The sequence below is a fragment of the Phyllobates terribilis genome, unplaced genomic scaffold (assembly GCF_046119375.1).
Source record: "Phyllobates terribilis strain yellow unplaced genomic scaffold, ASM4611937v1 Scaffold_5__5_contigs__length_657084704, whole genome shotgun sequence".
NCBI lineage: Eukaryota > Metazoa > Chordata > Amphibia > Anura > Dendrobatidae > Phyllobates > Phyllobates terribilis.
Window position 1 is genome coordinate 547247734 of NW_027362765.1, and position 24305 is coordinate 547272038.

The 24305-nt window shown below is 45.8% G+C and overlaps 2 protein-coding genes across 5 annotated transcripts in view; one reads left to right on the forward strand and one right to left on the reverse strand.

Annotated features, from left to right (window-relative positions):
• Nucleotides 1–24305, reverse strand: part of CDH23 (cadherin related 23) — a 1802240-nt gene that overhangs the window by 377643 nt on the left and 1400292 nt on the right. The gene's annotated exons all lie outside the window — the stretch shown is intronic.
• CUNH10orf105 (chromosome unknown C10orf105 homolog) overlaps nucleotides 17625–24305 on the forward strand; it is a 50941-nt gene continuing 44260 nt past the window's right edge. The window contains exon 1 of one of the 3 annotated variants that reach the window (XM_073681438.1): nucleotides 17625–17982. In XM_073681438.1, the coding sequence (XP_073537539.1) occupies nucleotides 17962–17982 (21 nt within the window). In that variant the 5' untranslated portion in view covers nucleotides 17625–17961. The remainder of the gene's footprint in view (nucleotides 17983–24305) is intronic. The other 2 variants (XM_073681440.1, XM_073681439.1) reach the window with 2 other exon arrangements.

Here is a 24305-nt window from a genome sequence, read left to right on the forward strand (position 1 = left end):
TCACTGTACTTCATATATATGTGACTGACATGTTTCTATCTATCTAATCTATGTGTGAAGCTCTATTCTGTCTGTTATAAATTGTCGGGTACCGCTGCTGAATTGCCGGCCGGCTTTTTTAAAGAGACGGTGCATGAAAACACAATTATTTTTTTTGATAAATCCTTTACGCTAAATGACAAGTACAGTAAGCAGCACTGTCACTGTACTTCATATATATGTGGCTGACATGTTTATATCTATCTAATCTATGTGTGAAGCTCTATTCTTTCGGTTCTAAATTGTCGGGTACAGGTGTATGCCGCTGCTGAATTGCCGGCTTTTCATGTTTCACTGTTGGCACTGTTCCCATCGATTTGGGCAATCACTGTAATGCCACAACCACCATGGCTGTGGCATTACAGTGAGTGGCAGACAGACAATCCCTGCATGATTGGTGCTCTAAATAGCGCCAGACATGCAGGACACGCTTTTGGTGCACGAACAGTTATCGAACATAACCTCGAACAGCCGAATTTTTTGCAAATCGTTCGGGTTCGTCGAACAACTCGAACACCACCCAAAACAGCTCGAATTTGAGATTGGCGAACAGTTCTAGTCGAACACCGCTCATCTCTACTAAGGATGCTATTCTACCAGTGCAAGCAGAGACCGCAAGATACCATCAGAGACTTTGCCCTACGTTTACAAGCGGCACTCCGGTCCATAAAACAGGTAGATCCAGCAAGTGTGCAAGACGAAGATAAATAGCTTGCAGAACAGTTTATGAATGGGTTGAGATCGGACTTTCGCCGTCAGCAGGTGCACATGTGGCTCATAGATCATCCAGATGTGGATTTTAATACCTTAAAGGACCGTGCTATAACTGTACTACGAGACCCATTACCTGCAAAACCTGCAATCCCATCCTGGCAGGTTAATACCTCTCACATGAACTTAGAGCCTACCCCTAAAGACTCTGTAAAAGCGTTAGGACAAGCTGTCGCACCCGAATCTGCTGATGACCTACGTAATCAGGTGTTACAATTAACCAAAAACATGGACTACGTGTTAAAACTCTTGCAAGCCAACCGGAGGCACAGCCACCAAGCAAAATCCAGTTAGCTGAATCCCCTGAGCATGTTCCGTGGATGAGGAGAAAGCTCATGTCGCCCGTGCAGGGGACCAACGTACCTTTCCGACGCAGAGCCATTTCGCCTGTGGAGGGGATCAACAAGTCGCCCGTTCAGGGGACCAACGCACCATTCCGACACAGAGCCACCGACCACACGGATTCTTCAGGACAACCTGTTTGCCTTCGTTGCAACAAACCGGGCCACTTTGCAAGAAGATGTCGTTTAAACCCGAGATTCCTGGGTCCCAGGGCCAATCCCCAGGAATAAAACGGCAGCGCCCATATGACTGGCGTAGTTGGTATGAGGGAGGCCACCCGTACCTCAACATTATGCTAGAAAGAATCCCCACATCAGCCCTATTGGACACTGGGTCACAAGTCATCACCATCCCACATATCCTTTACAAGCAATTTTGGTCTGATGCTGATCTTAGCCCCCCAGACTCTAGTCTTGTCATTTTAGCAGCTAATGGTCAACCACTGAATCAGGTGTGGTTTAGAGAAGTGACAATAAAGCTGGGGAGGGTGGAGTTGAGAGGCCAAGGGTTATGTGTGGTAGAAGATGACCCCAATAACAAATGTCCTTACATGGTGCTTGGTACTAATGTGATTGAAAACTGCCTTGAAGAAGTGATGTTTTTACTCCAACAGATTACAGAGACTGCTGGCATTGGGCGGAGGAGAGTCCTTCAAAGACAAATCCGTGCCTTAATTCACAAGCAACAGGTAAATCTGTCTGGGGGGGAGATTGGCAGTGCACGGGTAACAGACCCATTTTCCATTGTATTACCACCAAACAGTGAAATGATGATATGGTGTCGAGCAGCTATGGGTATCAGAAGAAAGGAATACCAATCAATTGTAGAACCGGTATATTCAGAGCATAGACCTACACTGCTGACAGCTAGAGGGGTGGTGGATGTACGCAGGGGAAGAGTACCAATCCGTGTGTTGAGTTGTGGTGAGGATGAAGTGAAACTACCCCGGTATGCCACTGTAGCAAAGCTGTACACTGTCAGTAATAACAACATACAGACACTAGAGCCCTTGCCCCCATCAAGTCAGGCGGAGGACAACAACCCCAAGGGACAGCTGGAGGAGTGGTGTCAGCAGTTGCACATAGGGACTGATGCCACTCCCGACCACCAGAAGCAAGGAGTTTACCGGGTAGTACAAGAGTTTACCCAAGTATTCAGTAAGCATCCATTAGATTTTGGGAGGATAAAAGGGGTACGCCATCACATATCCACAGGAGATCATCCCCCGATTAAAGTGAGACAAAGACCCATCCCACCAAACCACTACCAGTGTGCTAAAGAGATGCTGCAGGACATGAAGGAGGCCGGGATTATAAGAGATAGCTGTAGTCCCTGGGCGGCCCCCTTAGTCTTAGTCAGAAAGAAGGATGGCACTATGAGGATGTGTGTGGATTACAGGGAGGTCAATAAGATCACTCACAAAGATGCTTACCCGTTACCCCGGATAGAGGAGTCTCTTGCTGCATTAAAGACTGCTAAGTATTTCTCCACATTAGATCTCACTAGTGGGTATTGGCAGGTCTCCGTTGCAGAAGAAGACCGGGAGAAAACAGCATTCACAACACCAATGGGCCTATGCAAATTCAATAGCATGCCATTTGGGCTATGCAAGGCACCGGGGACGTTTCAGAGACTCATGGAGTGCTGCCTGGGACACCGGAATTTTGAGACGGTACTTTTATACCTGGATGACGTCATAGTGTATTTCAAAACCTATGAAGAACATCTGGAACACCTGGTGGAGGTATTTACAGCTCTAACAAAGTATGGAATGAAGCTCAAACCATCTAAATGTTACCTGCTGAAGCCAAAAGTCCAATACCTAGGGCATGTGGTCAGCGCGGATGGCGTAGCACCAGATCCGGAAAAAGTGACAGCTATCCAGGACTGGCAGAGGCCGACCACCGTCAGAGAGGTACGTCAGTTTTTTGGTTTGGTTGGGTATTACAGAAGATTTATTAAGGGCTACACGAAGATGGCAGCGCCCCTACAAGATCTTCTAGTAGGCCAAGCGAAGAAGAGAAGGTCTGCAGAGCCGCCGTTGGAATGGGGAAAGAAACAAGAAGACTCCTTCCAACAAATGAAACAGGCCCTGACCGGTGAGGAAATCTTGGCGTACCAGATTATAACCTACCATTTGTCCTCTACACGGATGCAAGTAATGTAGGCCTGGGAGCAGTACTGTCCCAAATACAAGAAGGCAAGGAAAGAGTAATTGCCTATGCCAGTAGAAGACTTCGACCTACCGAGAGGAACCCGGAAAATTACAGTTCCTTTAAGTTGGAGTTCCTGGCCTTGGTCTGGGCAGTCACGGAGAGGTTCAAGCATTACTTAGCAGCTTCAAAATTTACCATCTTTACGGACAATAATCCGCTAACACACTTGGATACTGCAAAGCTTGGTGCATTGGAGCAGCGCTGGATGGCCCGGCTATCGAACTACGACTTTACCATCAAGTACCGAACAGGTCGTGGAAATGCAAATGCTGATGCCCTCTCCAGAAACCCTCAAGTACATTTGCAAGGGCTTGAAGAAGAAACAGATGACTTGGACGAAATAGAACTTCCAGCTTTCCATAAAAGTAGAAAATGGAAAATGACAGAAACCCATATCTACCAGAACCGTCAGGATGTTGCACTAAACCCGCTGCCTCATTAAGGATGGAAAGAAACCCAAGACAGCGATCTGGCAGTGAGCCTAGTGAAGAGGCTGGTAACCCAACCGGATTCCAAAATTGAGAAGAATGCTCCCCCAGAGGCCCAATACCTGTGGAAAGAAAGAAGCAGGTTATTTATCTATAAAAACCAATTGTGCAGACGGTATATCAATCCAAGGCCACATGAAATGGTATGGCAAGTTGTGGTTCCAAAGAGAGACGTCCAAATGGTATTGGAAGCATACCATAATGGAGCAGAACACTTTGGATGGAGAAAACTGGAAATACTGTTGCGTGAGAGGTTTTATTGGATTGGCATGAGGTCTTCCATAGAAAAATGGTGTAAAAATTGTGGCCCATGCTCATTAAGAAGAGGAGATCGTAACAACCAGAAAGCACCACTCCAGCCTATCATAACCAAGCAGCCCTTGGAATTACTAGCCCTGGATCATGTCAAACTCACACCCAGTAGATCAGGCTATACTTATGCTCTTACCATGGTGGACCACTATTCCAGATTCCTAGTGGTAGCTCCTGTGAAGGATTTGACAGCTCAGACAGCAGCAAGAACCTTTCAAGCTTATTTCTGCAGGCCACATGGATATCCAGTGTAACATACCTGGCGGCGTCCTTGCATAGTGGTCCATCTCCCACTGTGCAAGAGCGCGCACTTGATCTCCTGTCCAGAATGTCTCTCTGGCTTCCCTCCTTGCTGTCTGTTTGTCTGTTTTGGCTGCATAGGGCGACGCCCGCTGAACTTCCTGTTTCTTGTACCTGCTGCGGACACGCCCCTGTTGCACCTTCAGCCTATTGCTGTCCATCTTTGGGTATTTATACCACCTTCTTCCTCAAGATGGCGCCTGAGCATTGTTTCTTGTCAGTTGGCTTTTTGTCTCTGACATGCCAGGTCCTATCCTGTTTTCCTGCCTGTTTTCCAGTTCTGTGTCTGAACTGTGGTCTGTTCTTGTGAACACGCTTCTTGCCTGTTCTTTCGCCTTCTAGGGGCCGTATTCCTAGATCTGCCTGTCTGTGCCTTGCGGTATCTGTTCCCGTCTGAACAGAGTCCTGTTTGTGTCTCTGCCTTGCGGTATCTGTTCCCGTCTGAACAGAGTCCTGTTTGTGTCTCTGCCTTGCGGTATCTGTTCCCGTCTGAACAGAGTCCTGTTTGTGTCCCTGCTTTGCGGTATCTGTTCCCATCTGAACAGAGTCCTGTTTGTGTCCCTGCCTTGCGGTATCTGTTCCCGTCTGAACAGAGTCCTGTTTGTGTTCCTGCCTTGCGGTATCTGTTCCCGTCTGAACAGAGTCCTGTTTGTGTTCCTGCCTTGCGGTATCTGTTCCCGTCTGAACAGAGTCCTGTTTGTGTTCCTGCCTTGCTGTCTCTGTTCCCGTTCCTCTGTTCCCTGTTGTCTGTGCCTCGTTTCTACTTTAACCTTGTCTCCCTTTTCCCTCTATGTCTGTTTTCTGCATCTTTTTGCAGAGTCTGAACCCGCTCCTAAATTCCTTCTCGTCGTCTCTGTACCTCTGTTGTGAATTTAGTGTACGCTCGCTACTTCTATGTAAGTACTGTGCGTGCTTCTGGTTCTGCCTTTCCTTCTCCGTCTGTTCTTTGTGAACAGAGTCCTATCCCCTTGCCTTGTTTATCGCTCTGCGGTGTCCGCTCTGCTCCTGCTTAGCTTGCCGCTCTTGCGGTTTCTGCTCTGCTCCTGCCTTGTTTACCGCTCTGCGGTGTCCGCTCTGCTCCTGCTTAGCTTGCCGCTCTTGCGGTTTCTGCTCTGCTCCTGCCTTGTTTACCGCTCTGCGGTGTCCGCTCTGCTCCTGCTTAGCTTGCCGCTCTTGCGGTTTCTGCTCTGCTCCTGCCTTGTTTACCGCTCTGCGGTGTCCGCTCTGCTCCTGCTTAGCTTGCCGCTCTTGCGGTTTCTGCTCTGCTCCTGCCTTGTTTACCGCTCTGCGGTGTCCGCTCTGCTCCAGCTTAGCTTGCCGCTCTTGCGGTTTCTGCTCTGCTCCTGCCTTGTTTACCGCTCTGCGGTGTCCGCTCTGCTCCTGCTTAGCTTACCGCTCTTGCGGTTTCTGCTCTGCTCCTGCCTTGTTTACCGCTCTGCGGTGTCCGCTCTGCTCCTGCCTTGCTTGCCGCTCCTGCGGTTTCTGCTCTGCTCTTATCTTGCTTACTGCTTCTGCGGTTTCCGCCCTGCCCTGCTTCTGCCCGCTGCTCCGGCAGTCCTGTCCTGCCCTGCTTGTGCTCGCTGCTCCTGCAGCCCTGTCCTGCTCTGTTCTTGCCCACCGCTTCGGGCGTTCCCTCTCTGCTGTGGTTGTCTACCGCATCTGCGGTTCTGTGACCCAGTCTGTACTGGGTCTTAACCTCTCTGTGCTCCAGTCCGTCCTTTCGGCCAGTACCTCCCTGCCTGCATACTCGCCTGTATCCACCCATCTGCATACCTGCCGTGTTTGCTTACATCCACCAGTCTGTGCCAGCCTAACCTGCCTGTTCCAGTAATCCCAGTGTGGGTCAACCCCCGTGTCCGGAGTTTGACCTGGAGTAGCACCTGGTCCCTCTGCCCGGTTTCTCCCTGGTGCACTGGCGTCGTATGCCGTCGTGCCATCTTGGTCGGATCGGCCAGATACTTAGTCACGCCCCTCCAGGCACTCTCCGGTTCATGGTCCAGTGGAACCACAACACCCGCACACGCCAGTCAGTCCGGGCGTGTGCATAACATCCAGAACAGGTATTGACAGATCAGGGTCCTGCGATTGAAGCGGAAATATTTCAAGAGTTCTGTAGCTTGTATGGATGCAAGAAAATTCGTACCACGCCTTACCATCCTCAAACTAACGGAATGTGCGAAAAAATGAATCACGTGGTAATAGAATTGCTGAAGACTCTACCCTTGGAAGACAAACAGATGGCCAGAGAAATTACCAGATCTTATTGACATCTATAACAACATCCCAGTAAGCTCAACTAATTGTGCCCCGGCATACTTGATGAGAGCGAGACCAGGAAAATTGCCAGTGGACTTTGAAATGGGCATTGTAGTTCCTGAGGAAGACCCCTCAAGTGCAGATTGGGATACTAGAAGAATAGAACAATACAAGAAAATACAGGAGTGTGTTGAGAAAAGTCTAGCAAAATCCAGAGAAAGACAAGAAACAAATTTCAATAAAAACACACAAGGAATCCCGTTAACCCCCGGAGAATTAGTTTTGAAAATGAAAAAGAGACTTCATAAGCTAGATAATCAATGGGAAGAAGAACCATACACTGTATTACCATCCGATTTTGACAACCAGAAAACCTGTCTAATCAGGAAGGATAACGGAAAAACAACAGCAACAGTGTCCCGAGACCACTTAAAGAAGTGTCCTCAACCCTTACAACAAAAAGAATATATCCCTTGTCCCATACCAGAAGAAGAGACGCCAAGGACAATTAAGACAATCTTAGGAGAGTTACCCACAGATTGGCACCAAATAGAAGGAGCATATTTAATTCCCATGTTGACATTCCCACAACTAGTAGAAAGATCAAGAGCAGAAGAACCACCCGCTGTAGCCGAGCCAGGGAATCCTGCAACGGAGTACCTGCCATTCCCCCTAGGGGAGTGGGAAGACACTCCGGCATACCTGTGCTATGTAGACCAACACATGAGTCAGTAAGTAGTGTTCGCTCCACACCAGGCTTGCGCACCAGTGGGATACCAGTTTTACGGAGGTCATCACGTATTAATTTTGGACACCCACCACTCAGATACAGGGAGTAAACCATAACAAAAGGGAAATGTAAATAGGTTCAAAAATGTAAATATGTAGTTAAAGTCAGTATATAGAAGGGTGACGAGTAGACCAAAACAGGTTACACCGGGTACACAACATAAAAAAAAAGGGGTGAGTAGAGTTGGTGTAAGAAGTTGTCTAGGGAGACCAAAATCTTGGCCAATAGGTGACATCAGGGCCAAAGGGCCTACCGTGCTTATGACCAGGAGAGGCCCCTGCAGTACCTAGGACCCTTGCGCCGAGGCACACGTAGTAAATGTTTTGTTGTGTATTGTGAATTATTAAGTCTATTTGAATCTTTAAGCCTAAAGAGATTTTACCTGTTTGGACGTCTGAAACTTTTTGAAAATTTTTTAAGAATGGACCGAAGCCACAGGACTGGTGGTGGCAAAAACACTTTCCCTTTAACAGCTTGCAGCAGATCGACTAGCGTTGTATGGACTGGTTATCCGTTTTTCCCATTTTCCCTGGTTATTGTAAATTTTATTTTTGAGACTCTGTTCAAATTACAAATATAAATGTTAATGTTATGTTATCTTTGTTAAAAAAAAAAAAATGTTTCAGTCCCGGAGGACTGAAGTTAACTAGGGGGGAATGTGGCACCCGTGCGGGGGATTACCACAGGATCCATAGGTGCAGGGAGAGATGTACACTCGGGCACACACAACAGCTTCCACCCCAGGTCTGAGGGGAGGAGTCAGTTTCCAGGGTAGAGACGGGTGAAGGAGGAGAGAGACGGAGAGCTGTTGGCTGAGGACCAGTTAAGGTCTGAACTAGGAAACAGGTCTGTGTTGTGAAGCGCCCTAGAGAGAGGGACGGAGGCTAGAAGGAGAAAGAAATAGATAAAACTATTATCCCTTTAGCTCACCCGGACACCGGAGTCCGAGATTGCTATTAATTCAGGAATAGCATAGAAAACCCGGACAGATCAGGAGGATCTACTCCCCCTGAAGAAGAAGGGGAGAGAGTTGCCAAACTTTACCAAGTATAGGACCAGGGGCCCAGAAAGAAGAGAATTGGTAGCCTCAAGGAAAGGTCCTCATTGTCAGTTGTGGAGAAGGACCCCAAAGAAAGTGAAGGTGGCAGGTTCAGCTTAAGGCAGGACTGATCCCAAACAATGCACACAGTGTTAGAGGAGGGCTCACAAATCTCCAGAGTGAATATCTCTACCTGCACCGAAAACCTGGTTACCCTCCTGAACTGTACCTGTTACCGGACATCAGTAAAAGAAAGGTACTGAAACAAAGACTTAATGTGTGTGTGTGCCTACTTTGACATTACTGCCTATAGCGTTCATACAAGCCGTATGCCGATCACCTCAGCAACCATACACAGTGCTGGTAACTGACTTTACCAGTTACCACAGGAGGCGTCAGGACACAATTCTCTCATCATCCTGACCCCCATCCCTTTACTGACGGTCCAGGGCACGGAACCGGGAATCGACCAACCTTGATCCCCACAGAAGTAACCCATCCATCCCGGTATCCGAGTGCCCCTACCCCTGTCGACCGACTCACATGCTTTCACATATTATACAAAATTACAGGCACTTACAGCTGCTATTTACATTTTTCACTTGCAGCATAGTGCAGCTCCATTCAAATGTGTTCATATCCTATTGCTGCTAAAATTTATAACGGTTGATCCATTCCATTTGGGTGCTGTCTGTCAGACCCTCACGATATGATATTTACTGATCTAAATCAGGGGTGAGCAATTTATTTTCCTGAGGGGTCACATGAGAGACCATGACAATTGTGGGTGGCCGAAAAAATCGGCTGAAATTAACTTTGCTCAATATTAATATTAACATATTAATTATAATTATTTTATATTATTTGTATAACATATATTGAGCAGAATTAAGTATGCTGACATCCCCTATATACTATATGAGCCCGCACACAGCCCCCATGCATGCTGTATGAGCCTAAACACAGTCCCCCTATATACTGTATGAACCCACACACAGTCCCCTACATACAGTGTGAGCCCACATAAATAAAATATGAGACCCACATAACCTTATTCTACAGCGTGAGCCCCCACATAGCACCTCTATATATAGTATGAGCCCCAAAGTAACCCCCTATATACAGTGTGGGCACCCAAATAGCCTCTCAATATATAGTATGAGACCCTCACATTGCCTCTCTATATACAATATGATCCCCCACATGGCCTCCTATATACAGTATGAGCCCCCACACAGCCTCCTATATATAGTGTGACCACTGGTGCCAACTCATCTATTTGCAGATTCTTTCATGAGCAGCAGCTCCCTTCTTAGAACAAAGGATGCCTCTGCATTTGTCCGCCTATGAGTAAACAAATCTCAATTTGGCTGTCTTTTCCCCAGCAGATATCCTATGTTTTTATCAAAGACTGACCATCACTTCCAAACAGAAAACAGGTGTGAACAGGTGCAAGCTAAGAGTAGCCACCTCCATATATAACCAACAAATTAAAGCTGCACTCTGTAAAGCTATAGCATGCAAACATGAAATATATGAAATTATGAAATTGGTATTACTGCTCTAGAAAATATGTAAAGTGAAGATACTTGGCACATAAATTGGCCAATTATATGGGTAGATACGATTGATATAATTCAAGGCTATCTGCCCAGGAGAGGTATCATAATAGGTTAGGTTCTCAGCAAAGAGAATCGCCTTGTCATTGGCTGCTTGGCACACATGAATTGGCCAATTTATGCTCTAAGTTGTTACGGGTCCGGGTGGTGGAACCTCTGTGCTGAGGTGCAAGGAGGGACCCAGAGGGACGTGACTAAGTATCCACCCGAACCGACCCAGGTTGTAAGGCAGCTAACGACACTGTGACCAGGGAGGATCCGGGCAGAGGGACCAGGTGCTACTCTGGGGACGACCTTGTAAGAGAGCAGGTGGCTCCCGCGGGTCAGAGGACTGGGACTGACCGGTATGGTGGATGGACACGGCAAGCAGGCGGAAGTCTCTGGTAGCTGACAGGAGGTCACAGTTCGAGAAAGCAGGGCAAGTAGCAGTCTTTAGGTTTACCAGGAAGGTGGTCACAGCAAGTGATGGCAGGGTCTCCAGGCAGGCTAGCAGAAAGCAAGCAGGTGCTCCCAGGTGAGCGGACTGATGGACACAGCAGGTAACAGGCAGGTAACTGGTGGACGCTCCCAGGTGAGCAGGCGGACAGACGAGACGGGTAACAGGCAGGTAACTGGTGGACGCTCCGAGGTGAGCGGTCTGACAGATGAGACGGGTAACTGGCAGGTAACTGGTGGACGCTCCCAGGTGAGTGGTCTGACAGACGAGACAGGTAACAGGCAGGTAACTGGTGGACGCTCCCAGGTGAGCGGTCTGACAGACGAGACAGGTAACAGGCAGGTAACTGGTGGACGCTCCCAGGTGAGTGGTCTGACGGACGGGGCAGGCGGATGCTCCCAGATGAGCGGGCAGATAGCCAAGGCAGGTAACAGGTGAGCGCTCCAGGTGAACAGTCTGGCAGGCTCGGCAGGTAACGGACGGATAACAGGCTGGCAGGCAGGACGAGAAGTCAGGCTAGCAGCGGAACCTGAGGGCTGAAGCACAGGTAAGACACAGTGCAAACAACTTTGCTCGGGCACCTCCATTTTGGAGGAGGTGCCTTAAATGTGGGAAGTCCTCTGGCCATTGGCCAGGGACTCTTTAGGAAGACGCGCGCTGTCCCTTTAAGAGGGGGGCAGTGCGCGCGCGCCCTAAGCACTCTGCTGGAGAAGGAACGCGCGCCGGCCACAGCAGGGAACGGAGCGCAGGAAGAAGCCGCGCCAGGAGCCGGGGGGCGGGAGAGACGGTGTCCCTGTCTGACATGGGGCAGGAACGCCGCTGCACCGACAGAGACAGGAGCGCTGGAGAGGCCCACGCGGGGAGCGCGGAGGTGAGAGGGACGGTGTCCCAGCCTAGCAGAGGGCAGGGACGCCGATGCTACATAAGTATCTTCATTTTACCTATTTTCTAGAGCAGTAATGCTATTCCAATTTTATATATTTCATGTTTCCATTCTATAGTGTTACTGAGTGCAGCTTTAATTTGTTACATATCCTGTTTTAATCACCTGTCCATGGCAGGAGGTCTCTGCTTCAAAGAAGATTAGCGTGTCAGATCTTTCCCTATTTCCCCTATGTTAATTGGTTTCTCTGTTCTTAGGTCTAATTAATCCCATTTCAAAAAGGAAATGTTCTCCAGCTATATGTAATTTTCCCTCTGAGAGTGAGGAGACCTACATATGCCATGAATGCTCCTTTGGGAAATTAAATATGCAAATTGCCTCTTCAGAGAGGAAGTGGACTAGAACTCTAGTGCCACCTATTGGAAGTAGCAATCCTAAAAGTCAATATCGACCCTTGAACAAGTCTTGTCATATGATCTAGGATAAAAGCCAAACCAGAATCTCAATTTGCAGACACTATGTTTCGGGGTATTGCCCCTTGTCAGTGCAAAGTATGAGATCTGATTTGGATAGGTGAGCGGTTTAAGACTGGGATTTAAGGGGTAACATTTCTCCTTGTGGAGGAAGACAAGCCATGCCAGGCATGCATGGCGTATATACACTACCGTTCAAAAGTTTGGCATCACCCAGACAATTTTGAGTTTTCCATGAAAACTCATACTTTTATTTATCAAATGAGTTGCAAAATGATTAGAAAATATAATCCAGACATTGATAAGGACAAGGTTAGAAATAATGATTTTTATTAGAAAGAATAATTTTCTCCTTCAAACTTTGCTTTCGTCAAAGAATGCTCCCTTTGCAGCATTTACAGCATTGCAGACCTTTGGCATTCTAGCTGTTAATTTGCTGAGGTAATCTTGAGAAATTTCACCCCATGCTCCCTGAAGCCCCTCCCACAAGTTGGACTGGCTTGATTGGCACTTTTTGTGTACCATACAGTCAAGCTGCTTCCACAACAGCTCAATGGGGTTGAGATCTAGTGACTGCACTGGCCACTCCATTACAGATAGAATACCAGCTGCCTGCTTCTTCCCTAAATAGTTCATGCATAATTTGGAGGTGTGCTTTGGGTCATTGCCCTGTTGTAGGATGAAATTGGCTCCAATCAAGCGCTGTCCACAGGGTATGACATGGCGTTGCAAAATGGAGTGATAGCCTTCCTTATTCAAAATCCCATTTACCTTGTACAAATCTCCCACTTTACCAGCACCAAAGCAACCCCAGACCATCACATTATCTCCACCATGCTTGACAGATGGCGTCAGGCACTCTTCTAGCATCTTTTCAGTTGTTCTGCATCTCACAAATGTTCTTCTGTGTGATCCAAACACCTCAAACTTTGATTTGTCTGTCCATAAAACTTTTTTCCAATCTTCCTCTGTCCAATATCTGTGTTCTTTTGCCCATAATAATCTTTTCCTTTTATTAGCCAGTCTCAGATATGGCTTTTTCTTTGCCACTTTGCTCTAAAGGCCAGCATCCCAGAGTCACCTCTTTACTGTAGATGTTGACACTGGCGTTTTGGGTGTACTATTTAATGAAGCTGCCAATTGAGGAGCTGTGAGGCATTGATTTCTCAAACTAGAGACTCTAATGTACTAGTCTTGTTGCTCAGTTGTGCAGCAGGGCCTCCCACTTCTCTTTCTACTCTGGTTAGAGTCTGTTTGTGCTCTCCTCTGAAGGGAGCTCCCACATAGCCTCTCCGTATAAGTATGAGACCGCACATAGCCTCTCTATATACAATATGAGCCTTCAAATAGCCCCCTGTATACAGCATGAGACCCCACATAGCATTCTATATCTGCTATGAGCCCCAACATAGCTCCCTATATATTCAGTATGAGCCCCCACATAGCCTCCTATATATAGTCTGGGCCCCACATAACCCCCTATATGCAGTATGAGGCCCCACATAGCCTCCTATATACAATATGAGCCCTCACATAGCCCTCTAAATACAATATAAGCCCCCACATAGCCTCTTATATAGAGGCACATGACGCGCCCCCTGGGACCGTGGGGTACTCGGTAGCCGGGCAGGTCGGTTCTATTGGGGTAGTCATGCTGGCAGTGACCCAGTCCGTGGCCCAGGGCGGTCAATAAATAAAGAAAAGAGGGGAATAAAGTTTTTGGGGATAAAGTTTCGTGACGCCATCCGTTGTATGCGGCTATAGGTAGTCACCGCTGCTGTTCAGATCCACTGGGGCCGTTGGTGACGCAGCAGAGATGGTTCAGCTCTCCACAGGTAGAGCTAGGCCCCAGGGCAGTTAAATAGGTGATTTTTCTAGATGTTGGTGTTGTAGTGCAAGGCAGGTGACGCAGCAATTAAGTCTAGGACACAGCGGGTTGAAGTCTTCAAGTGTTTACTCAGTTTTTATGGTGTTCCAGATTACAACTGCCAGCAGGTTATAACAGCCCACCGAGACCTGTGTCCTCCGGGGAAGTGATCCAGCCAACTCTCAGATAACTTGGGTGCACTTGATCGGGACCCCCTTCTTATGTACCTTTCGAGGTCGTCTCTCTGCGCTGGCTCTCGCCCTCCTGCCCTGCGCCTCACACACAGTGTCCCGAGCCAGTGGCCCTGGGCCTTGTCGGGCGACGTCCTCTGTCCCCTTAGTCCTATATGGCCACCTTTTCAGCGAATGTGTGTGGTTTTTGGCTACATCACATAGAGATACCGCAACCTCCGGTTTGCTAGCTGAGTCTTTTAGTCCGCCACTAGTCTGAGGCCGGTACCCTACTGTGACCTGATCCTTTCACGGTCGGCGTGAACTCAGGCGCATGGTTGGACTCCGCACTTCCCGTGCCCCTAAGATCCTTTCTCTCTGGAGCCCTTCTCACTGCTCCGGTCTTCTCTCTTCACTCCCTGTGACAGACTCCTGTCACCAACTCCTCTGACTGACTAACTCCCTCTTACTGGACCCTTCTGACCGGGCCCTCACTCACTGGGTCTGGACCAAGGACTGGAAATCTCTAGATCTTTCTACCGTTCCTTTTATACTCTTTATCATGTGACCCACGTCACCAACTGTCGCTCTATGTGGTCCCTTCTACCTTCAGTCCTTCCTTCAGTGCTTCCCTAAACTACTTCCTCCACCCACCTCCTCTACTTAGTTCCATCCTCCAGACAGGGACCGGGTCTCTGCTCTCCTTCAGGAGCAATCTTGCCCTCCCTGAAGGAGTGGTGTAGTGTTGGATGTGAGTGTGTGGGTCACTGGTAGTGCTCCCTCCTTACCTGAGAGTGGGGTACCACACCTCTGGCTGAGATGCAGTACCTCTGTGGCAACTGGACCCGCAGGGGTGCCACACACACATCCCATATACATATGAAACAAACACAACAACACATACTCACCTCAGTCTGCTCCCTCGGTGCTTATGACTCGCCCCCTGGGCCGTGGGGCATCCGGAACCTGGCTTCTGTGCGATGCTGGGGGTAGTAGTGGCAACCCGATCCCGTGGCTCAGGGTGGTCAGACCAAATGCTGTGGCAGTCTATTTATAGATTTGGGAATGTCCGACTACGCCACCCGTGGATTGCGGTCAGGGATGACCGCCGCTGCAAGGCAGACCGCTGAGGCTGGTGTTGGTGTGCAGCACAGGGATAGGATAACTCCCCACGGGAAGAGTGTAGCCTCAGGGCAATGTAGGTGGATGCTGGGGGTGATGGAGCAGGCGCAGCATAAATCACACAGAGTCCAATGGTGCAGTTCAGGCCTTTTACTCACAGTTGATATCCAAGTCACTTCTGTCAGCAATGACTGCCCAAGCCGTGCTGCGTCCACCAGGTGAGGGGCTCGATCAACCCCCAGGCAACTCAGGAGTGTGGCACAGGACCCCCTTCTATCCTTTCTCTGGCCTCTTGTGCCCCACCAGTGACCACGCTTCTGTCCGGCTGCCTCGGGCCTTCTCTGTTAAAACTTGGCGCCAGTTTCCCTGACCCTATGTGGTGCCTTCCTAGCGGGTGTAGCAAGGGGTCGCACCAATAAATGATCACGACCTCCGGTTTTTGGCTGAGAGATGGTTTACCTCCACCAACTTGGGAATCCGGTACCCTTCCACGGCCTGACCCTTCACCCGATCTAACGCGGGCTTGCAATGGTTGCTGTCCGTTCTGCTCTCTTAGGGTCCCTTCTGCCTTCTTGTTTCTGGAGCCTTTCTACTCCTCTGTCTCTCCTCTTTCCTTCCTTCTCCTTCTCCTCTTCTCCTCTCTGGCCCCAGCCTACTCTCCAGGCCTGCCTCGTGGAGCTGAGCTCAGGCTGAGCCTCGTCTCCCTCTCAGCTCTCTACTCCTTTACTCTGCTTCTCTGAACTGACTCCACTTCTAAGATGGCTCCCACCTTTTATCTACCTCTCTGTGTCTGAGCTCAGGTGACCTGCACCCAATGAGCTCCTTCCCATGCTCCAGAAACCGTCCCCTACTGCTCCTACATCACTGGGTTCTCTCCCCCCTCCCCACTCCAGCAAGGGACATAGTCAGTTGTGCCAGCATAAAATGGGAGCACCGTCGAGCTGTCCCCCGGAAATGGGGTGAGTGTGTGTATGCAGCTAACTGAGCCCTGGTCCACACTCCATCCTTACCTGGGAGTGGAATATCACACCTCTGGTTGAGGTGTAATACCCCTGTGGCAACCGAACCCTCAGGGCGCCACACTTAGCTTCTGCCTTCGGGGTACTGACACTCTGTACAACAGACGCGATGAAGTGATGTCATCGTGTCTGCTATCTCAGATGCGAATGCTGATTGGTGGAAGAAGGACCGGCACCTCTGTCCTCCACCAATGTATTCACCGCTGCATAATAAGCGGCAGAAGGACAGCGGGCGAGGGCATGGTGCGGCCCGACGGACACTGTTTCAGCCCATTGACTGTCTTGGTAGTTTGCCCAGCTTTCATCTAAATTATGAGTCATAACAAAATTATGACTATACATCCCCATTTTATAGTAAACCTGTCAGGTCAGGTAATGGTACTAACATGCAGATATAAGGTTAATCTGCAGGTTAATAGTTTTAGAAAGGTGCCTGGCTGCTATACTAAAAGTGCGGCTCTTGGGAGAAGATTAATTTATTCCTTTCAGAAGTTGCCAGCTTTTAGTCATATAACTGTGCCAGTATGGCTACAGTCACTGTTCAAAGCACAGTCAGCGGTGGCTGTGCCTGTTAGCGCTCCCTGGCACTTAGACTGACAGCTCGCTAGCACTATGCGTTGCAGAGCCAACTGTCAGTGTCAAAGTGCCAGGCGTGCTTACAGTGTTGTGAACAGTAACTGTATCCGCACTGACACACCATTATGACTGAAAGCTGGCAACTTCCAGTTCATTTTCTCCTGATAGTTGCACTTTCAGTACAGCAGCCGGGCACTTTCATAACACTATTAATCTGAAGATTAACCCTACATTTGCAGGTAGATAGCGTTATCCAACCTGACAGGTTCCCTTTAAACAGTGTCCACCATTTACAGTTATTGTACAATATATAAACATATATATTTATAAATGTAGGCTTGTTTTAGTATCTTTTTATTCCAAATTGAACATTTACTTTCATTATGTTAAAGTGCATTTGACTTCTGAATGAAGTCAAATGCACTTTAACAAAATGAAAGTAAATGTTCAATTTGGAATATTAACAATTATTTTCTTAGATATTTTTTGTTCTAATTCTGCGAACGAACAACAATATTGAGCCCAAAGTAGACAAAATGAAGATGGGGTATATCATATAAGGTCACACAACATGCCTATAACAAAAATCTGGGTTTACAGATGGTTTCTCCTTCTACAAATTGATGACAATTCTAATCATGTTTATCTTTAACAACAATAAAGGAATTCATATTATTATGCTTTAAAATCTCTCATCATTGGATATATTGAATAAAAGAGTTCTGGGAAATAGGCTGGTGGAAAAGACTATAAAGAGGCTCTTTATAGGAACCTTCACACCATCTTTCCCTCCCCCTCCTCTTTAAAGCCCATCTCAACTTCAGAGCAACCTGAAGGCTGGCATTCAGTGAATAAAACCCAGCGACCAGACTGTACCATGTAAACATCCGACAGGGGGAAGGGAGACAACATTAAACTTTACCAAGGAGAACAAATCTGGAGAAGATCTAATAAAAGTTAACGTCAAGTTGGGAGGATTTATCCTTGATAACACTGAAATCCGGTGGATGCCACTATACTTTTCCCTTGTGCTGCACATAGGAAAAGATTTACGAAATGTTTCTAATTGGTTTCCATTAACGTTTTACTTTCTCTCCTTTGTCTGCATCACCCACACCCCTCTCCTCCCTCTTGCTGCCTCTATCTTTCCATCCAACCCCCCCCCCCAGCAAAGGGCAACCAAGTTTGAGAAAAACAGGCATCCAGCAGGGAGCTGCAGAACCATGAGGGACTGGAAGACTGGATGAGAAAATCTCATAATCAGGTGGGATTTATTGTGATACATAAGTCATTGTATTTACAAACTTAGTAAACCTGCTATAAATGACTGTAGAAATAAGTAATGATTGCATAAATATCACAATATACCAAATCGTACGTCAGTGATGTGTGGATGAGGCTGAAGAAGGCCACCTACAAATCTATTACACCTTAGTAATCACTTCTAGGTCTGGGAGTAAAGCCGCCTCTATCGCTCAGGTCATTTTTAGGATTTCCTATGCAGAATTTTGTGTCTACTCCTGAACTATAAAGAGATTTATAAATGAATGGTACTCCCTATCAATCACTTATGAGGATAGAAGTCATCTATGTCTGTGATGTTGAGTTAACTCCCAGTTTGACACTAAATCCATGTTTAAAAGGGAGTTACAGTAACTGATAAGTACCAGAGCGACCACAGTCCTGACACCTGTAGCACCTGCTGACTATATTGTGCGTTTCACTTACATGCACTTTTTAATGATATAACAAAATTTAAAGTTTTGGGGAAAAATAAGAGCAATGTGATATTGCATGTCTAACACTGGACAAAAACTTTATTGTTTTTTCCGATGGGTCCCATAACGTTTTTGCTTTGCAGAATTTTTTTTTTACATTTTCAAACATATACTGGCTTATATAACTTTAATAGCACATTTTGAAGTGCATTTACTTTAACATTTAACTTTAATAATTTATTTTGGGTGGAAAATGCAAACTGGCAGGGTTAGTGCTGAAAGGACAAAGGTAGCCCACTCCCTTAGTTCTCATCAGACACCACAGTCACTATAGAGTGAAGCTTCTAAAGGGTTGAACAGAGTTATCTCTATTCTCGCCCAATGTTGTGAGAGGCCGGCTGTCAATCACAGGCGTGCTCCTGTACATTATGGCGCAGGCACTGCTTCTCTAGCCACCAGGGTTGCCAACTTGACTTTTTATTTTTTTCTGGACAGCTTATCAAAATATTATGGACAGACAATATTTTTTACGGACACATTGGAGAACCATAATAAATCATTATGCTTATAAGTGAACCATGTCGACAGCCCATAATTCTAATATGAAGACATCAGCTGCAGTCACTGTAAACAGTAAAATGATGATAATCACATTGAAAATTATTTGTATAAGTTTCTTCAGCGTCATAAAAATCACAGACAGACAATATTTTTTTATGGGAGCCTTGCAAAACCATAATAAATCATTATATTTATAAGTGGTCCAAGTCTACAGCCCATAATACTGATATGAAGACATTTTTTGCATTCACTGTCAACTGTAAAATGATGACATTTTCAGTTAAATAATCTCTATAAGTTTGTTAAGCCTCAAAAAAATCACGGGCACGTTACATTTTTTTTACAGACCGTGCAAAAAAGTGCCATATTTTTACAGACTGTCCTGGAATTGAAGGACGGTTGGCAACCCTTCTGGCCATGCCATCACTTGGCTGTTCATTAATGATGCTGGCCAAGTGTCATCAGATCTCGAAACCCTCAAAGTGACCCCATATTAGAAATTACACCTCCAACAAATTCATCCATGGCTGCAGTAGCTATTTTGGCCCCTTGGTGTTTTCACTCTGCCACATCCACTCCATACTTTTTTCAGGAAAATTGCAAATATGCCAGCTTAGTGCTCATACATTGTGCCCAGCTTGGGCTTTTGGAGACACGCACCCTATAAATTAATAAGTGGGTTCTTCCCACTACATTAATGCCAAGAATGTGGACGCTATCTGTGGTTTAGGTACATTGTAGGGCTCAGAAAGGAGGGGGCAGCTGGATTTGGGAACACAGATTTCACTGGAGTTTATTTGAGAGGGGATAAAAGTCTCTTTTCTAGAATATTTGAGCTACTTGTGAAATGGAAACCTCCCATATTTCCATTGACAGATGGCGGACCTAAGTGGGGTGGATAAGTTGACATTTTCATTGGTGGTATTTTGGGGTACCTAACAATTTTTGATCTCTTTCAATATAAGGCTAGTTTTAAATTTTTCCTTTGCTCTTACATCAGAGTTTCCCTTTAAATCCCCCCAAAATATGAATCAGATGAAACCCAGGATGGATGACCATTCACCGTAATGAGACAGATGAAGTCACTTTGGACTCTGGTGCCTATTCCGGTGGCGCTCCTCTTTTTAGTGCACAAAATCGTGGTCAGTCAAAGTTGTGTGAAAGCATAAAATAACAGGACATCACCACATTGATATGGAAACCCCCGCCATAATGGCTCAGCATAGATAATAGGATAAATGTGAACCAAGGGAAGGAAAATGAACAAATAAACAGAAGTTCTAGAATCATTTATATTTCTTATTAATACCGTTGACCATGTGGTATAAGTGATAAGATGACTTTCTTCTTTGGGACAGTACGACTATGATACTAGATATATACAACACCAAAAAAAGAAACGTGCAAGGACTGGATGGATAAAAAATGATCAAAAAATCTTTATGAAATAATTTTTAAAAAAGGGGAATAAATATCTAACATAACAAACATAGACAAGGATGGAGGCTAAGCCAAATGGAGAAAAATTACCCCAAGGATCAAAGCAATGCAGGAGAACACCTAATCAGAGGAATGCATATAACTTAATGTCTGTCACAAAATGAATAAATACTAAGTAGTGGATTGTCCCAAAACAGTGGTGAGGCCACTGATCGGTTGCAGTAGTCATGTGCCAACGGCTTGTAAGGACGGCTGTAGCTTCTGTACCAAACTGTTTTGGGAGAGAAGAGAGTAAAGTTTATTTTGTTTAGTTATCACATCTGCTGTAATATCGATTCTTTTTTTAAGTTATAAAACACTGTTAATGGAATACCGCCAAGCTATGTTTGGCACGGTACTTTCACCAAACATTGCATGAATCACAAGTATGAGCTACTATAAGTGCGGACTTGCAGCGCGTAAACGCTCCAGAGACGCATTGCATACCTTATCCCATGACTTCCTATGACATTCTGCAAGTTCTGTGCACATGGTCAGGATTTTTTCTGCGCGGATTTTACTCTCAGAAAAAATCCGGACATGACCAATTCTTGTGCGTTTCTGCATGCGTATTTGCCTATGCAATGCACTGGAAAAATGCATGGCAAATCCGCATGCAAAAACGCATGTAAAAACCGCATGCCTTTTCTGCCAAGGAGATGCAGAAATGCTCAGGAGAATTTCTGCTTCATTTCTGCATCGTGGGCACTAAGCCTAAGAAACCTAGTAATATATCTTTACAGAGGAATCCACATCTTTTTCCATGCATGAGACATTACTTCCCCTCCACCCGGCCTCCTTAATTTAGCATCCACTCTAAAAAAAAACAGGTCAATTGCAAATTAGAGACAGTGTGAAGTGGGGAAAACTGGTGAAAATGCAGAATTAGGCCTCCTTCACATGTCAGTGTTTCCAGTACGTGTTGTATGGTATCCATTTTCTTCATGGATACCACACGTACCCATTATAACTTATGGTGCTATGCACATGAAGGTGTTTTTACATGGACAGTGTGTCTGTGCAAAACACACAAAGACATTTCTGTTTTTTTTCAGGCAGCATGGATGACAAGGACCAATACAAGTCTATGGGTTCATGAAAAACATGTTCAGCACATGAATGGCATCAGTGTACAGAAAATTAATAAAAGGGATAAGGGAATAGCACACCAAGAATAGGCACAAAACGGAATGTTTAATGCTTTTAATTTTCTACCCTTATATCTAAAAAAGTTATTACACTGCAAAGTGAAGTATAGCAATGTGCCCTTCATCAGGCTGTGTACAAATCAAAAACATCAGTGTACAGTCCGTGTGCCATCTGTGTGCTCTCCGTGTTTAGCATTGCAAAGTATAGGAGAAGCTTTGTAATTTAATTCTTTCTTTATACATACTGGAGAAACACTGATGACTGATGACACACTGATGGCACACTGACACCAATACCGTTTTTTCACGCACATGTTTAAACTAGGCCTAAAAGTAGGAGGCCTAAAAGCCACATAATGGCCAGACATAGCGTTATTCATCATTTACACACAAAGGACAGCTTACTTAAAGTTTCCTGAAAATAGAGTTACCCTTTAAGTGCACATAGAAGACATTTGTTCATATACTAAGACTTTTATAGAATTTACAAAACTTGTCTTCCAATAACCTCTTTCCAGCAGAAAAAGTTCATGTTGGGAACTTGGGCAAGGTAATTTTTCATATACTTAAAGGAAATCTGTCAGCGGGTTTTGCTGTGTAATTTCACAATGGCATGAGGTAGGGGCACAGACCCTAACTCCAGCGATGTATCACTTAGTTTACTGGATTCAGCAGTTATGATAGTCACAGTTCTCTCTGCTACAGATATATCACAGCTCAGTTTTTTTAACTGTATATAACCCCACCCACACCACATCTTTCTGTCTACATTGTATAGTGACAGAGTGCTGCTAATCAGTGCTGGGGGTGTGATTGGATTACCCTGCATGAGGCCAGTTATCCTGTAGTGATAATCTCCTGCTGATAAAACACTGATTGTATTGAAACAGCAAAACACAGCCTAGTAAGTGATACATCACTCTAATCAGGGTCTCTGCTCTTACATCATGGTGCAATTAGATTACATAGCAAAAACCTGTTGACAGATTCCCTTTAATTAGAGGGAAAACAAAAGTCATCACATGAATCTAAAATAAGATGAGTGGAGATATGGATCTTTGTTGTGCTGCAAAAAATGTTGAATTGAGGTTTTCATTGGCCAATGCATATCGAAGTAGACAGACTTCTTTATCAGGACAAACCACATGTATATATGTATGTGGTTTGTCCTGATGAACTCTGTTTGCTTCAAAACCATTAAAAAACACAGTTCAACATTTTTTTGGCTCCTGGATACTTTGATCACACACATCAAGGAATCCATTGGTGTCTATGGCAGTAAAATAAAGATCCATATCTCCCCTCATCTACTTATTGGACATCCCTCCATGGATTTGCAGCAGCTGTTCATATCTGAGTTTGTACAGGGTTATGGAAACACAACCCCGTCAGGTGAGCACTTCCCATGTGACATCGGATAAAACCCTATATTGAGCAATTGTCTTCCAGTGTTTCCCTCTGCATGGATATAAAAGAGGACTCCTTATAAACATATCGTTATATCCTGCGAAACAACAGGTTAATTCTACATTTTGTAAAAGAAAACTAACAGGGAAACACATCCCATGGCTGCTGTGACACTTACTGCACAGTGGAAAGATGTATATGCATATTCTGACAGCAGATGGCACACTCCTCCATAGCTTTAGCAAACCCTTTCTACATGAAATCAGATTCAAAGAAATAGCCCGGACATAGTATCATATGTGCAAAACATCATACTAAATTCTGCCCAAAAGTTCTTTCTATGGAGTTACCTGAACAATGCCAGAGATATGTAAATTAAGGAGGGTTTCAGCACTTTACTGGTTACCTATCCTTAAATAGAACCTGTCACATTGGAAAATGCTGTTTATAGGGTTAATAACCAGGTAAATAGCGCTGCAATTCTGCTCGACCATATTACTGAAGGTGCGACTATCAGGAGAAAATTAACTTATTTCCGCCTGAGAGGCGCCGGCTTTCAGTCATGGGCGCGTGCACAGAGTGATTACATCATCACTCCCTATACTGTGAGCAGCGGCTGTAAGCATGCTCCGGCACTTTGATTAACAGCAGTGCATCTATGCAGAGTGTGCTGTCAATCAAAGTGCTTGGGCGTGCTTACAGCCGCTGCTCACAGTATAGTGTGCATTGCTGTGAGTGATGACTGTATCTGTTCTGCAAATACCCCTATAACCGAAAGCCAGCGTCTCCCAGGAGGAAAGTTTATTTTTTCCTGGTAGCCGCACTTTCAGTAAGGCAACCGGGCAGCATCATAACGCAATTTACCTGCAGATTGACCCTATATCCACAGGTAATTAGCATTTTCCGAAGTGACCGGTTGCTTTCAAAGAATTCCTTAATATCAGAGGGCATCTCCAGAGTTGATTCAAGGTGCAAAAGCAAAGTGGAACTGGCACAAGTTTGCACATAGTAATGTATGGTCCGGAATGGTACTGCAGCTCTCTCCCATTCACTAGAATCAATCATGGCATACTCCATCAGATGCTGGTATATTCCACCAGAAGAATTCATAATATGCCACTTCATAGAGCCACCATGAAGTGGCAAATGCTCTGCTAATCTGTAATACAAGCTCTGTATATAGATGTGTATTCATCAATAGGTATGGCAACAATGTTAGTAAAAATAATTTGGGATTCTGTCTGTGTGTATTTGTGTGTTGGAGGGTTATAAAA